The 16,862-nt window shown below is 39.5% G+C and overlaps 1 protein-coding gene across 8 annotated transcripts in view; it reads left to right on the forward strand.

The window, feature by feature from the left end:
* NAA16 (N-alpha-acetyltransferase 16, NatA auxiliary subunit) overlaps window positions 1-15,350 on the forward strand; it is a 63,879-nt gene extending 48,529 nt beyond the window's left edge. For 5 of the 8 annotated variants that reach the window (NM_001103100.2, XM_059892090.1, XM_059892091.1 and 2 more), the window contains 8 exons: window positions 455-583; window positions 6,062-6,275; window positions 7,216-7,406; window positions 9,401-9,509; window positions 9,925-10,023; window positions 10,334-10,477; window positions 12,352-12,449; window positions 13,214-15,350. In NM_001103100.2, the coding sequence (NP_001096570.2) occupies window positions 455-583; window positions 6,062-6,275; window positions 7,216-7,406; window positions 9,401-9,509; window positions 9,925-10,023; window positions 10,334-10,477; window positions 12,352-12,449; window positions 13,214-13,411 (1,182 nt within the window). In that variant the 3' untranslated portion in view covers window positions 13,412-15,350. Of the gene's footprint in view, window positions 1-454; window positions 584-772; window positions 1,285-6,061; window positions 6,276-7,215; window positions 7,407-9,400; window positions 9,510-9,924; window positions 10,024-10,333; window positions 10,478-12,351; window positions 12,450-13,213 lie in introns of those variants that run through there. The other 3 variants (XM_059892094.1, XM_059892095.1, XM_059892096.1) reach the window with 3 other exon arrangements.
* The last annotated feature ends 1,512 nt before the right edge of the window (window positions 15,351-16,862 follow it).

The raw sequence follows: 16,862 nt of genomic DNA on the forward strand, positions 1-16,862 counted from the left end.
CTTGATGTGGAGGAAGGAGACTTGCAAAACTGAAAAGCGGGCTTGAAACTACTATGAAGAGATTTGAAAACAATGTTGTAAATAGCAGTGATCCTAAGTCAGCAAGGAAAAGGTTAAATGGCTTTTGCTTAATAGACAAAGATAGGCAGTGCTTCATAGGATCCCTGTCTTAAATAGGTTAAATAAAAGCTCTGGTGTTTAAAACTTAGCTTCAGTAACCTGTAGTCTTTTCTGTGTAGATTGTTGACGGTCTCAAGAGAGCTGGGTAAATAAGACACACAGTTTTAAGTTGGTAGGAGCCTTTTGGAAGCACATCGACGTGTTTATTATATAATTTGTCACTGCTACTTATTGTCGCCGTAATCCTCATAGACATTGTTGTGAAAGAGAAAACGGGGTTTTTAGGCTCTCTTGTGTCGTTTGCTTCCTTTATTTGCGGTTGCTTCCGTTTCAGGAAGGGACGTCTGCCATGGAGAACCTAAATGAGATGCAGTGCATGTGGTTTCAGACAGAGTGCATCTCCGCGTACCAGCGCCTGGGGAGGTACGGGGACGCTTTGAAAAAGTGCCATGAAGTAGAAAGGGTAAGTTAACAAGAGTTTGGGCTTCGTTTTTCTCCTATAAGGTGACCAGAAAAGCAGGTAGATTTATACAAAGTCTCATCTACGTCTTCTCACGACTTTGGAAAACTTCACTGTGAAAAAATTCTCAATCTTTAGCCTTTCAAACATTCAGAAATTGTGAATAAATGATTCCTTTCTTTGGATCCTCAGGTGGTAATGAGGTAGACATGTCTGCATATTTTTGTCTGAAGCAAGAAGAGGAGGATTAGTTAAGTTACTGTTGCTATTACTAACATGTACTCAAAATTTCTCTTTCCTAATTGGGCCATTACTTGATTTCATCCCCAGCCTGGAAAGATGCACAGGCCGAGGGCCACCTCTTTCTGCTCTGTGTCAGGATCTGCTCTGTCGTCAGCCTCTCTCCAGTTTGTCTTGCCAGGGTGTGTGTTCTCACCTTCAGCACGTTCCGTACCCAACATGTGGCTGGCTTGCAGGCTTATGTTACGACTTGCTAGGATCATGTGTGCGATGTGCCTTAGTAAGGGGGACTTTTCTTTTCCTTGTGTGTGAATTTTTGTTTTCCTGTTCTTTGTCATCTCTGAAGCACTCTCCTTCCAAGTGGACCACGGGAGGAAGAGAGCCACAATGCACCCCCGAGGCAGGCCTCAGCAGCCTTCAGCCAGGGGTCACTCGGCAGCCCCGTCCTGAGCTGGCGCAGTCAGGTGAGCCTGCGGTCTGCACCCTGGCAGCCACTTTGGCCTTCTTCCCCATGTGAAAGTTGTGAAGTTGCTCAAAGGAAGGCTGGACCTCTTAGGGGGTGGCTTTGGTCGGGAACTGGAACTAAGATTCCATTAGAGCCCTTTCAGAAGTAGTGTAGCTTTTGCTTTGTTCTTTGCTTTTTAAGCCTAAACTTGATGGCTGTTTGCCGGGGGAAACCCTTCTCATCTTCTCGGAAACTGTAAAGCCTTTGGATGATATGTGAAATATTCAGGCAATATCCAGTCATCCTGAGTTTAAGTCAGGCTCTGATTTCTGTGACCAAACCATAGATCACTAGCTTGTTTGACATCCTAGACGATCATCACTTTAAAAGCATTCTGCTCATTACTGAGGAAAGATGCATTTCTGTTACCCAGAACATTCTCAAGGAGCCGTAGCTTGGCACTTATGTATCAGTTGTTCCAGCACGACTGTAATTAGAAGTTAATCAGACTTTCTGTGGAAATCAAATTTCAACACCTTGGGATCATTGGAAATTCTCCATCTCTAGTCCCATTCCTCCTAACAGTGACTTTTTAATGTTTTTTATTAAAAAATTGTTAGACTATGATCACTAGCTGTTCCATTACTAAGTTTCATTTAGATTATGCTTTCTCCTGAGTTTTTAGTGGTTTTGAATAACTACAGTTGACCCTGGAACAAAGTGGGTGTTGGGGTGCCAGCCCTCTGGGAAGTTGAAAGTCTCCCTGTGACTTACAGTTGGTCCTTTGTATACGTGGTTCCTACGTATCCCTGTTTCCGTATCCATGGATGCAACCAACCATGATCACGTGGTCCAGTAGAATTTACTGTTGGAAAAAACTCACATATCAGTGGGCCCACATGGTTATTGTTCAAGGGTCACCTGTATTTCCAGTTTAAGAAATGTGTTTTGACTGGTAGAAAGCATTTTTGAAGGAAAAAAAATTATAGACGATCACTGGTTATCAGAGATGGTAGAAATCATCACCCTCTGGTTATGTTATGTAATTATCATCATTGGAAACTTTACTAAGTATCTTTAGGGTTTGCTGTTAGTACTTAAAAATATAACCAGAGGCAGATACACAAGAAAAGATCCTATTCATATTATGCTTATAAGCTAGTCTTTATAGTGAGTAATTCATGCTAAAAGGAAAAACATTAGTGTAGAGTACAAATAGGGTGATTGAATGTTTGCTGATGAACGCTTCTGAAATAATTAATTTTTCTCTCATTTTGGCTGCACTGGGTCTGTGTCGTGGCACGAAGGAGCTTCTCTGGTTGTAGTGCGAGGGCTTCTCTTGGGAAGCGTGGCTTCAGTGGTTGTGACGCGCGGGCTGTGGTGCACAGGCTTAGTTGTTGCAGCGCGCTGGCTTCTCTCCTTGTCTTGAGCAGGCGTGGTTGCCCTCAGGCCTGTGGGGGTCTTAGTGCCTTTACCAGGGATGGAACCCAGGTCCCCTGCATTGGAAGGCTGATTCTTAATCTCCAGACCCCAGGGAGCTCTCTGAAATTAGTTTCTAATAACATTAATGTCATCTGAAAGAAAATTCTTAATGATAACAATTATAAGGATTTAGGAGTAATTACAGAATTAAAAGATACAACAGATACCTATTTGGGTTACCTTTGTGCCTGGGTTTTAAATAGTTTAGTAAAGACACAGCACCTTATTCAAAAATAAAACTTTGGGGACTTCCCTGGCAGTCCAGTGGTCAAGACTCTGCTTTGCCAGTGCAGTGAGGGCACAGTTTGAATCCCTGTTCAGGGAACTAAGATCCTGCATGCTGTGTGGCAAAAAAAAATAATATATATATATATATAAAATTTTGCAGTTGACCTTCTAAATAGAAGGTTATTGAATAGAGAACTAAGTTCTAAGAAGGACTGAGTCCTTCTGCCTTCAAGAATTCTTTCACTGAAGGCAGTTTCAGCCTAGGACATACTGCTTTGCACTCTTACTAATTGGATTTGAAATGTTAGAATTCTAGAATGGTCCATTGTAGTCCTTTTTCTGCCTTCTTCTTGCCTTCCTTACAGGGTTTAAGATTACATGTAGTGATTATGTAGTCCAACCCAATCTGATGTTTAGAACTTAAGTTCTAACGACCGATTTTCTGTAAAGGAATTAAGATCATTGCCCTGGTTGGTCTAGCTCTTACTTCTTTTACTTGTTTGTTTGTTCATGGCTATGTCAGGCCCCAGTTGTGGCACAGGAGAGCTTTGTTGCGGCATGCACGCTTCTCAAAGTTGTGGCACGTGGACCCAGTAGTTCGGGCTCACAGGCTTAGTTGCCCCTCGGCATGTGGGACTCAGGAATTGAGCCTGTGTCCCCTGCATTGCAGCTGTAGAGACCTACGTATGGTGACGTCACATGGAACTGCTCACGCACATCAAGCCCATCTCAGCTCCTCGGGTTGGCAGTCATCTGCAGGGTGTAGCCTGGTGGGGGTGTTGGCAGTCATCTGCAGGGTGTAGCCTGGTGGGGGTGTTGGCAGTCATCTGCAGGGTGTAGCCTGGTGGGGGTGTTGGCAGTCATCTGCAGGGTGTAGCCTGGTGGGGGTGTTGGCAGTCATCTGCAGGGTGTAGCCTGGTGGGGGTGTTGGCAGTCATCTGCAGGGTGTAACCTGGTGGGGACACTGAGCAAAGAGGACATAGGACATCCCTGTACCACCTTTGTAACTCCTTTGTCCATGCTCATCTCAAAACGAAAAGTTAAGAAAGTCAGCCTAAGATGACATAGTTGCTCTTAAGTAGGAATATGCCAGCCTCAGCAGGTTCCTGAGACACAGAGGTTTGAGCGCAAGAACTGAGAAAGCCTCAGACACACTAGGATAAGTGGGTTGCTTTGTTTCTGGAAGACGGTGACTGGAGAGAGGCAGGCTATGGGCGGCTACTGATACAGAGGCGGATCACACGCTTGTGGTTCCGTGTGGCTCCCTCGAGACCTCACTCAAACCTCATGCTCTAGGAATGTCTCTTGAAACTTGCGTCTGCCTTTTTTTACACATAAAGGTTTCTCACTCTAAGAAAACTGCAACCTCTTTAAGACGTTTTCATCTCGTTATGTGCTCCATGATTTGGGGCACTGCCGTTTTTCCTCAGTTGTATTGAATTTTGAGGTATTATAGTGCTAGGTATAACGGTATTTATATTAACCATGAACAATTATGTAATTCCTTCATAAGTTACTTGATTTGTGTTATTGATGGGAGGAATGAAACTTTAAAATATACCATTAAAGCATGGTTCGTGAAGTAGTAAATATAAACTAATGTAGAATAGTCATTTTTTTCACCATTTCTTTCCCTCACACTGTGTGCGTTTATTTTTTTTATCTTAATATTTTAGAATATAAGGCTCTTAATGTAATTCTGTGTATGATGTATTTCTAATTACCAAGACAACTAAAATTATCGAATGATACGGATAGTTACTAATGTGTTTTCTGCACAGTGAGTTACTAGGCCCCCAGGACAGAGGGAGGTGAAATAGTAGAAGAGTTTGATCTGTGTTTGTGTGATGAATCATTCATTTTTCTGTATATTTTTGGAGAAGCTAAAGTAGGAGAAAAGAAAGAAGATGGAGGTGGAGATGCACATAGGGAAGAAAATAGAAGTATAAATTGTTTTGTTGGGGAGTTAGTCATCTTTTCTTTCATGTAAGGGATTAGTTCTTAATCCTTTGGGGGCCATGGACACTTTGAGAATCGGTTGAAAGCTTCAAGCTCTCTCCTTAGGAAAACATTACTATGCTTGTTTATACACAGACTCCAGATTAAAAACTTTTGCTAAAATGGGATATAGTTAGATAAACAGGAGTTTAATGAGTGAGAGAAAGCCACAACACTCTGTGCTTCTAAAGCAGTTTACTGTTTAGAATGAACTTTAAAATAATTACTTGATCCCCTAACAACCTATGAGATTGGCTGTATATATATTTTTTATTCCTAACTTAGGTTAAATAACTGAGGCTGTAGGAAATTACGAAGTCACATGCCTGAAAAGCAGCTTCTCTCTTGAGTTGGCACATACTATGCTTACTGAATGTCTTCTGTGCTAGGCCCTGTGCCAGGGAGTGGGGATGGATATGACAGGCTCGTCCTTGAAGAGTTCATGGTTGAGTAGAGCCATCTGATGTATAGACATTCACTGTAAACCTGTATATGTTTAGTCTCCATTCAGAGTTCTGTTTAACTCTACCTTGCTGATTTTGAGGGAATACTGAGAAGTATTTATTGAAACAAAAGTATTGGTATATTCTAATTTCCAGGTTTAAAAAATAACCTGGGCATCTGCCTTTCTTTTATTAGGCTGTGCCACATGGCTTGCGGGATCTTAGTTCCCCAGCCAGGGTTGAAAGCACCACGTCCTCACTGCTGGTGCTCAGTTGTGTCCAGCTCTTTGTGACTCCATGGACTCTAGCCCGCCAGGCTCCTCTGTCTGGAGTGGGTTGCCATTTCTTCCTCCAGGCTTAACCACTGGACTAGCAGGAAGTTCCCCTCATCTGACTTATTACATATAAATTGGGTATCATCCTGAAACATGATTTCTAGGGAATGGGGATGGAATGTAAGGAAGAGAAGCTTAAGTTGAATGCAAAGAACAACTTGAGGTCCTTTGTATGTTAAACCCTGGAGAGGGCAACTAAGTGAAATTGTGACTGCTTACATTATCTTACAGGCTTTTTATAATTTTCTTTTAAAAAAGTAGGCGTTATTGACATAAATGTAAGGAATAACTTTGTGGTTTTGTTTTTAAGCACTTCTCTGAGATAACTGACGATCAGTTTGACTTCCATACTTACTGCATGAGAAGGATGACCCTTCGGGCCTACGTTGACCTTTTGAGATTAGAAGATATACTCAGGAGACATGGATTTTATTTCAAGGCTGCTAGATCAGCTATTGAAATATACTTGAAACTGTATGATAATCCCTTGACCAGTGAAAGCAAACAACAAGAGAGAAATTCAGGTAACTAAAGAGACTTGCTTAAAGAGACTTGAAGAGAACACAGAATTTCAGAATGTCATTAACTTCATGATGGAATAGTATATTATCAAATGAGTGTGAAGGCAACATTAGATAATGGATATACCCCCAAAAAAGTAGGGGGAATACTTAGAAAAAGTTGATAGGGTGTTGTCCTGTAACTGATAATGTTTATGGGATGTTTTGTTTTGTTTTTTAAAGTGGTAATTGAAAATAACTGAGCTTTTTAGAGAAAAAAATATATTTGTACAGCTTCTAATACCAACTTGACTGAAAATAGTAGTGCCAATGAGAATATCTGAATACGTTTTACTCACTAACATGTCAGTACCCAAGAATATTTGAGAAATAGTGGCATGAAAGCAGATTTCTGATCAGATCACCTGTGCCTGTGTGCTTTGTCTCACTTCTTGAATTTTTCCAAAAGGATAATCTTCAACTCCACTTTATACAGTTTGGGACTTGAGACTGAGAGAGAGGATTTGCCTAAGCCCATGTATTGTGTGGGAGGAGGACCTAGGCTTGAGTCGGTTAGTTTTAGTTGACGCAGCATTTGCTGTTGCCCTTGGTGTGCCTGTGTAAGTTGATCATTAGGAATACACTCTCTAAAAACTTTCATACAGGTCCTCCCCTCCCCCCACACATACTAGTGACAGTCGCTCAGCAGTGTCTGACTCTCTGCGACCCCATGGACTGTAGTCCATGGGGTTCTCCAGGCCAGAATACTGGAGTGGGTAGCCTTTGCCTTCTCCAGGGGATCTTCCCAACCCAGGGATTGAACCCGGGTCTCCTGCACTGCAGGCGGATTCTTTACCTTCTGAGTCACCGGGGAAGGCCAGATAGACTAATAATATGCATTGAGTAAGAATATGAGGAAATTGAGAGCCTGACTCAGAGTTTTCATTCATTTGAATATTTACAGAAAACCTATCAGCCAAAGAATTGAAGAAAATGCTTAGCAAGCAGAGAAGAGCTGAGAAAAAGGCTAAAGTAGAAGAAGTGAGAAAGCATGTGGAAAGGGAACATCAACCAAAAAATCAAAAGAAAAAACGGGATGAAGAAGAAGAAACCAGTGGTTTCAAAGAAGAACTTCTACCTGAAAAATTAGAAAGGGTGAGATGAATACACTGTGTTTATTTGATAAAATTTGTATTATTTAGTTCTGTGCTGATTATAAATGTGATTTATTTAAATCTGTAAATCAGAAGCCAAATTTGTAGTATTAGCTAAGATCATTATGCTGGTCGTCAGTTACTTTTAGGTGATAATATGTAAGTTTGGGCTAATGCAGATTATAGGTAGAATTGTACTTGTGGTAGGCAGAATAATAGCCCTCCAAATGCATGCATGTTCTAATCCCTGAAAACTGTGAATATGTTACATTACACAGCAGAGAGAATTAAGGTGGCAAATTAAATTTAAGGTTATATTTAAATAAGACAAACTAAGATCCCACATGCCTTAAGTATGGTGAAGCCAAAAAAAAATCTGAAAAATAAAAAACTGGACAGAAAGAGGATTCCTGAACTACCCAGTGAGCCCAGTGTGGTTAATCACAGGGGCCTTAAGGGGAGGAGGGCAGCAGGCGGGGAGCGCTGAGTGATGGGAAAGGACTCTGTCCTCTGTGGCTGCCTGTGAAGGAGAGGGGCGCCAAGCCAGGAGAGGTGGGCATCCTGAAGAGGCCGAGAAAAGGCGTGGAAACACTCTCCCTTAAAACCTCCAAGAGGAAATGCAGCCCTCTTGGAGTGCAGTGAGACCCACGTTGGACTTTTAACCTACAGAACCGTGTCAGATAAATTTGTGGGGTTTTGTTTTGGCTGCAGTATGCAGCATGAGGGAACTTAGTGGCCCACCGGACACTGTTTGGTGTCATTTGAGGGTCTCCAAAGAACTCTAGTACCACAGTCCTGTATGCCTCGGTGCAGAGAGACTTCAGCAAGAGCAAAGTGATCTGTTAGACTGGACTCTTCGGGAGGCTTACAGGTGTGCAGGTGGGGAGTGCCACGTCCGAGAACGTAGTTGGCTGCAGTTCTGTAATCAAAGCACAAGTGAGGAGGAGGAAGAGGACCTGTGTGTCTTCCCGAGCGGACGCTGTGCTTCCATCACCTGCTTCTCCTCCAGGTTGGGTGGGGACTTTTTTCTTGTCCCTACACGGTCAGGCTCGGTTCACACATTACTCTTCCTTGTGTGCGTATGTCCTCGGGATCATTAGTGCACTGAGCTCACTGGGCAGGATGTGGGTCTCGTGCCACCGTTTTTTTTTGTTTTGTTTTGGGGCACGTCCTGTGCTTCTGTTGCGTGGCTTTGCTGCCAAGCAAGGCTGCTTGGTTTTGTGGTTAAGTAAACCTGCTTTCTTTGAGTAATCATTAACTTAAAGAGGTCGTCATATTTTTTCTACTTAAATTGCCTTGTGGGATTAACTTTCATCACCTACTTTGTCCCTTTACGCTGTCCTTATCATAACCAGAGATTGAACGCGTGCCCCGTGCATTGGGAGCACAGAGTCTTAACCATGGTACCGCCAGAGAAATACCTAAATTTGTGTTAATACAGTAAATTTTTGGTAATTTGTTAGAGCAGCAATACAGTGAAATATGGCAGCATTTTATATACTTGGCTAGATAATGTTTTAGCTACAAAGAGAATAGTAGCTTATCTCCACAATTTTTTCAAAATATTAATAGTTATTTAGGAACCAGATTTAGAGAAATATTTAGCTTTCTGGTTTATTCACTGTGAATCTAGTATTTTAAACTTGACTTTTTTTCAAGTTTGTCTCCTTACTTTAGAATGTCAAGGGGCTTGGTATTACATTGGTATTTGTAGTACCACTTCATTAAGTCTACAGAATAATTTTCTGTATTTTATTTTTATAAAATTATTTTGAATTTTCTAATCATGAAAACAATAGAGCTATTTCCATTTTGAATAGTATTAACTATACTTTGTTTATAGTTGATAGTTTAAAATTTTTTTCTTGCTTCTTAGATATATAAAAAGAACTATCTAGATTACTTCAGCTATGCATTAGTATAAGATTTGGGGGGAAATTTGACTTGTGTGCCTGCTTTTTAAATACAATAATTTTTCTTTCTGTTTCAAAATAGATAGAAAATCCATTAGAAGAAGCTATCAAGTTTCTTATACCTCTTAAGAACCTTGTTGCTGATAACATTGACACTCATCTGTTAGCATTTGAAATATATTTTAGAAAAGGTAATAGTTTGGATTCAGATTTTAATTTTTTATTTTATTGGTGACCATATTCAGTATAATGTTTGTGAGTTAGATCCGTTTTTGTTTCTTAGACCTTCATTTCAACCTCCCACAAAGGCTCTTAATCCCTTTTTCCTTTGCTACTCAAAACTTCACTGAGTAATAGATTAGAATATTTTGATCAAATGAATTATTTGAATAGGCATACAGATTGTTTACCTGAAGTAATTCTTGATTTTTCAAGCATTTCTTTAGAAAATAAAAGTCTCTGATAACCAAAATCAACTTTGAATTTTGCTTTTGAAGATTATAGGAAAGATAATACTTTGTGTCTGGATTTTAAGTGAGGCTAAAATAAAGAGAATAACATACTTAAATATTGATTCTGTTACTTGTCTAATTTTTTCTGACACAGGAAAGTTTCTGTTAATGCTGCAGTCTGTTAAACGAGCTTTTGCTATCAACAGGAATAACCCATGGCTACATGAATGTTTAATTAAATTTTCTAAATCTGGTAAGTATAAAAAAGGTAATATTTATGTAAAAGTAATTATGACAGTTTGCCTGTCTTCTATTAAGCTGGACATGAAAGAGATTAGTACAAAGAAAAAAGTTTGCAAAGTACTTAAATGAAGATACTAGCAAAGATATGTTAGAAATTAGTGCATTTTAAGCTGGAATGTATTTGTATTCCAAAGGAGCACTCCTATTTTTATTATGTAAAATGTATCAGGCTTAATAGTAAATATGAATGTATTTCAATTGATTTTGTTTCAAAGGACAGGCCAAACATACTGTAGACTGTAAATGTTCTGTTTTTACAGTGTCTAATCACAGTAATCTTCCAGACATCGTGAGCAAAGTTCTGTCTCAGGAAATGCAGAAAATATTTGTTAACAAGGATTTGGAAAGTTTTAATGAGGATTTTCTCACACATAATGCTACTTCTCTTCAGCATCTACTTTCAGGTTGGTATTTAGCTCCCAGGGTTAAAATGTTTATAGCAAAAAGTTAGAATATGATGGGAAAAAAAAGTTTGGCAAGATGATCAAACTATCAGAGAAAAAGAACATAGTACCATTGTGATCTTTCAAATTAGGAAAGATTATTTTTAAACATAACCGTACAGAATCTATGGGATGCCGCCAAAGCAACTCTTGAGAGAAGTTCATAGCAGTACAAGCCTTCCCCTGAAAATAAGAAAAATCTCTAACCTAACCTACCACCTAAAAGGAAAGGTTATTCATGTTTGAAAAAAGGCTAAAGTATGGGGAAGCTGTAGTGTGTAAGTAGTCTTGTATTTTACTGCTGCAGGTGTGAATTGGCCTGACCAAGTAGAAAGACAACTTGTCGTTCTTATCAAGAACTTTGTCTTTTGCTATAGCTGTACATACTTGTGTAAATAATTTTAAAGAATCCAAAGCAAAGAAAGAGTTTTAAGGTCAAAGGTATTAACTGGAATTCTGTGTGTGAGGATAGGGAAAGGATGGAAGCAAATCTAATGAATGTCCAGTTACAGGGGAAGCAGTGGTCCTGTAGGCTGGACCACCAGGTGGTGATAGAAAGTGATGTCTATACAAAAGATTTACAACAGCAGCAAGCAGTGTAGAGAGAGAATTGACGTATAATACAGTCTCAGCTGTGTAAAAATATCCATAGCATAAAAGCTGAGGAGAAGCATGTATTAAAGTGGTTGACTTTGAATGTTGAGGTTATGTGAGACTTATTTTTTTCTTGTATTTTGATTACTTTCTATATTTTGTGTTTTGAGGACTTACTATATCCTGCCCTGTTACAGGAAGGATTTTAGGCAGTCTATACAAATTCATAAAATGACAAGGTGGCATGACATGCAAACTAGAGGAAGGCTGGAAGTGGAACTGGGGACAAAATTAATGAAGTACATAATGTAATTAACTATGCTCCTACTTTAAGCCACATATTTAAATATTTTAACCTAAGCTTTCTTGTTGTAAAGGTAAACTGCTTGGTTCTGTTATCTATGAAAAAAGTTAATTCCTATGAAAAATTACAGCACTTCTTGGTAGTAAGGGCAGGTAAGAATTTCTCATCAAAAACACAGGATAATGGAAGGAGATATTTATTTATTATAATAATGGGAAATGTCTTTCTAAACATTATGTTCTCAGAAAAAGATAATTTTTACTTCAATAAAAAAGAAGCCATAAAGAAAGTCAAAAGGCCAAGAAGGGAAAATATTCACAGATATGTAATTGAGTAAAGCTAATAATATGTATACTAATCGTATAGATTAATAATAAAAATATAAATTAATAAAAGACCAATAAAAAATGAACATGGACCATGAATTTATAGGGGGAACATAAATTGGGTTTTACTTTAAAATAGGTTTAAAAATTACTTTCTTCATAAATATGCAAAGATTTTCCTGTTGTCCATCTATCACACTACTCTGATAATAGTTTGTTCCTTAGGTGTTTTATTTTAGAGGATCATGTTTCAAAAATGATTTTAGTTAAAATATTGACTGATGCCACAGGGGTAGCCCATATTTACATTTCTGAGGGGTGGAGTTGTTAACCCTGGTCTCAAATGTTTCACAGCCATCTCTTTGTCACAGAAAAAGCCCCAATTTGTAGGGGCCTTTTTGTGTGTGTGTCTAAACGTAATACAAATACTTTTCTTGTGGCCCCAAGCTGTCAGTGGGATATCATGGAATAAGGAGTTAGGGAAAACGGCCACAGTCGTGTGCAGCCCACTGCTGACTGGATACCTGGAGCCGTATTTTAAGTCACTGGTCGGTTCAGATCAAATCTAAGATGTCCACATTTACTGGTTTTGAAATGTCTTGGTATTTCAGGTGCTAAAATGATGTATTTTCTGGACAAGTCAAGGCAAGAGAAAGCAATTGCTATTGCCACTAGACTGGATGAAGCTATAAAAGATAAAAATGTAAAGGTAAGATTTTTCACCAACCGATAGCCACAGATTGTGGATACCGAGTGAGCTAACAAAACATCTCTTTGCAACGTAATTCCTGAGTGGGCCTTCAGAGTTACATCTGGATTTGAATCTCAGCTCTGCTCACTGTGAGCTGATCATGTTAGGCAGTTTACCTCTTTAGTGTCCTTTTCCTCATTTGTAAGTTGAGGATGAAAAGGCGGTCCATCTCAGAGTTAGCATGACAGTTAACTGAAATAGTAAACTGTGAGGTACTTGACATGTAGTAAGCACTCAGTAAATGGGAACTATTGCTGTTAATAAAGGACACATCAATAATTATGGGCTTCCCTGGTGGCTCAGAGGGTAAAGCGTCTGCCTGCAATGTGGGAGACCCAGCTTCAATCCCCGGGTCGGGAAGATCCCTTGGAGAAAGAAATGGCAACCCGCTCCAGTACTCTTGCATGGAAAATCCCATGGACGGAGGAGCCTGGTGGGCTACAGTCCGTGGGGTCTCAGAAAGTCACACACGACTGATTATGGTTTCAGAGATTCACCTTTTTAAAGTATTAGAATTCTGTTGCTTTTTCAAGGCCTCATAGAATTGATTTTTTTAAATGTACCTTTTTGTGGTGATTACTTGTTATGGATAGCAAGAAGGTATCTTAGAGTGAGGCCTTGTTGATTTTCTGTTGCTTAATTAACAAACTGCATCTTTTGATTAAGGTGATTATTAACCAGACTATTTTTTGAATAGTTTTCTTTTTTTCCTTGTTTAATAGACTTTAATAAAGGTTTCTGAGGCTCTGCTCGATGGCAGCTTTGGGAGCTGCAACTCCCAGTATGAGGAGTACAGGATGGCGTGTCACAGGCTGCTTCCCTTCACTTCTGCTTTCCTGCCGGCTCTCAGCGAAGTCGGCAGTCACGGTGCGGCTCGGAACCACACAGCCAACTGTGATGTCTTGGCAAATGAAACTTGAAATCCTCTAGAAAGTTGACTTCTCTTAGACTCAAAGCTGAATTCAGGTTAAGGTTTCTCTTCCATTTTGTACTTTAATATAGATAAGAAATGAAATACCGTTGACCCTTGAACAACTTGGGTTTGAATTGCAAGGATCCACTTAATATGTTGATTCTTTCTATAGTAAATACTACCTTACTCTGTGGTCTGCGGTTGGTTGAATCTGATGCAGAACCCACGTAGGGAGGAACTGTGTGTGCACAGGCGGCAGACTATTAGTGTACGTGTATTTTTGACTACACGGAGGGTCAGAGCACCTAACTGTTGCTTTGCGCAAAGGTCAGCTGTAATGGGTATCATCTGACTTTGCCACTTTACATAAAAATCTGTTAAAATTACCTGTTTGTTCTTGTACAGTTGTCTTAAATTTTTCACTTATCAACATTGTGATGGTTGCTGTCACTTCATATTGTAACGATGATAATTTCCTAATTAACCTAAGTTGAATCCAGCTCCACTGTATTATTTTCTTTAGATTCAGGTTTCATTTCAGAATTTTATGTTTTGATCCCTTCTTGGTTTGTTTTGTTATTGTCTGTTTGCTTTTTAAAGCACATCAATATTCAAGTATTAACTGTATGTCAGAAATGGTATGGAACTCCTTTTGGCAAATACTTACTTAAAGCTTAACTTTAGTGTGATGCTTTGTCCACCTTGTACCATTTTCTTCTTAGTGTCCATGAAAACGCTGTTGTGTGTTGAATAAGGGTACTGCAGCTGTATGTTGATGCTTCAGGGTGTGGGGATCCATTTGCCTCTTACCCATGGAAGTTCAGTAGTGACTTTGTTGCATATCTAGGTCAGTCTTAACCCACAGGCCAGAGCTATGCTTTTTTGACTAAATCGGTTTGTGTGTCCCCAGGGAGTTTAAGTAGTCTATATATGAGTGGTGTGCTTCAGGAGGACGTGACGGGGCAGAAGACAGATTTCATTGAGATAGTCGTACTCTTACAGCTATACATTGACTATTAAATACATTTTAATATCAGCACAGTGAGAATCTAGACATCAACTAGTTTTGGTACCGAGTCCAAGCTCACTCTGCTTGCCACACGACAGGGCAGTGAATCCCAGAGACGAGCTGTTGAGACAAGGAAGAGACTATCTGGAAAGCAGCTGACCGAGAAGACGGCAGGCCAGTGCCTCCAAATAACCATCTGACAGGGTCTGGATGCCAGGTTCTTTTACAGATCAGAGATGGGAGGAGGTGAGGAAGCAAAGTAAAAAGACTGTTAGTCTTGCAAACATCTTTCATAATGGCAAGCTTCAGTCAGGGGATGTGTTAATTTCTCCCTTCTGCCCTCTGCAGGTGGACAGGGTTCTGAAGAAAGGCACTTTAGTTTATAGGCAAGCACAAGGCCAGGGTCCTCCAGCCAAGCCATTAAGTGTGATCATAATAACAGAAGCAAGTCAAAGAAACCATTTCCAACATGGGGTCAGGATTGGCTTCCTCCCTGCAACAGTGTAACTATTAAAACATAGTGTTGTTGAGCAATATTTAGCAGGGGAGGAAATGGCAACCCACTCCAGTGTTCTTGCCTGGAGAATCCCAGGGACGGGGAAGCCTGGTGGGCTGCCGTCTATGGGGTCGCAGAGTCGGACACGACTGAAGCGACTTAGCAGTAGCAGCAGCAGCTTTTGTTCTATCTTGTACAGAAAACAGTAATAGTATCATTGAATGTGTTCTTTTCAGAACCATATAAATATGTCTGTAACATTAATACTTCCTTTTAAAACAAATATAAATTCAAAAGATTTTATTTAGAGAAACTGTTCTAATTAAAATTGTTTTCCTTCACGCTAAGTATATATTTAGATTCATAATTGTTGAGAGAAAAGAATTCACTGTAAAATAATGCCAACCTGTATAATGCTTTAATAAATTATTTTGTACTTGTGTTTGTGTTATTGCTTCACACCACCAAAATTGCTTATTTGTGTTTTTTTTATTGCTTTACACTATCAAAATATTTTTGCAAAATGTTTTTCTTTGACAGAATACAAAATTATCATAGTTTTACAAGTTTATTTAAAAAAAAATAACCACCTACCAATATTAGTGCCACAACAGTTTGGCTTCTTTTTAGTGTTTTAATAATATTAGAAGTAGGCTATCTTTGTCACTAAATAGCCTGGGAAACATGTAGTTTTTCATGTTACTGTCAGTAAGATGCCATTTCTTTAAAAGATGCCAGTTAATCATAATTTATGTGGAAATTGCGCTTTCAACAGCAGTCTTTAAAAAGGATCCCATTGAGATCGTTGGAGCTTCTGAGTTACGTAGGGTGGGTACAGTGGAGACGTGGGAAGTTAGGTTTACGGTGTGGAAGGCAGGAAGAGAGTGACGCTGGGATTAGTGAGACCCAGTGGTGTGTTCCTCTGTGTATAGAGATTGTATCTATTTACTTCCACCCCATTTTGAGTGTAAGCATTGTGAACCTGGAATGTGGGTAGGGATCCTTTTTAGTAAGGGTTTTGTGTCGTGTCTCTCAGTCGCGTCCCTCCGCCCTATCCCAAGTTTGGCAGAGGATCTTTTAGTTTTGGAAAGCTAAAGGAGAATAATGATAAACCTAAAGGAGATGCATCTGAGAGCCAAGTACTTAGTGAGATCTCTAGTCTCAGCGTGAAAAGTCCTTTGAACTTGCCAGGTTTATCAGAACAGATAGGAAAAGGCAAAGATTCGCGTGATTGTGTCATGACTTCAGAATTTGACTTTAGGTTTCTTCCTGTTTTGGCCCTGTCACATGGCTTGTGGGTTTTATTCCCTGACCGGGGGTGGAACCTTTGCCCCTGCAGTGGAAGCACAGAGTATCCTCAACACTGGACTGCGAGGAAATTTCCTGGTTTCTTTCTTGAGGAATGGATTTAGCAGGCAAAGCCTACAGGGTAAAAAGCTATATATAATCCAGTCTGTGTTTTATTGAGCATCTTTTGTGTGTCAGACATCGTTCCAGTAGTGAACAAAAGTGTCCTTATTTTCATGGAGTTTGTGTTTTAGTAGGGGGAGAGCAAACAAATTATTAAATAGTGTCAGGTAGTGATAATTATTGTGAATAAAAATCAGGTTTCTGAAAAGCATTATTGAATGTAAGAAGATGAAAGGCTTTTTAAGGATTGAAGAAAAGTTACTCTGAGCTTAAAATTGTATATCCAAACAAATTAGCATTAGAATATGACAGCATTTAAAAATATCCTTAGTCATTTAAACCTCAGATTCGCCTTAGAAAGGTCCTAGTAGAAAATACTTTTGGAACAATATTAAGAGGTAACAAAATCAGGAAGATGCTTCTAGAGATACAGTGAGAAGAGTGATCAAGTAACTTTGCAGAGTTGACTGTTACCAACCTGTTTTTAATGTAACAAAATTCTAGGCATTACCATCAGGGCTAGAGGTATCAGATCAGATCAAT

The sequence above is a fragment of the Bos taurus genome, chromosome 12 (genome assembly GCF_002263795.3).
Source record: "Bos taurus isolate L1 Dominette 01449 registration number 42190680 breed Hereford chromosome 12, ARS-UCD2.0, whole genome shotgun sequence".
Lineage (NCBI taxonomy): Eukaryota > Metazoa > Chordata > Mammalia > Artiodactyla > Bovidae > Bos > Bos taurus.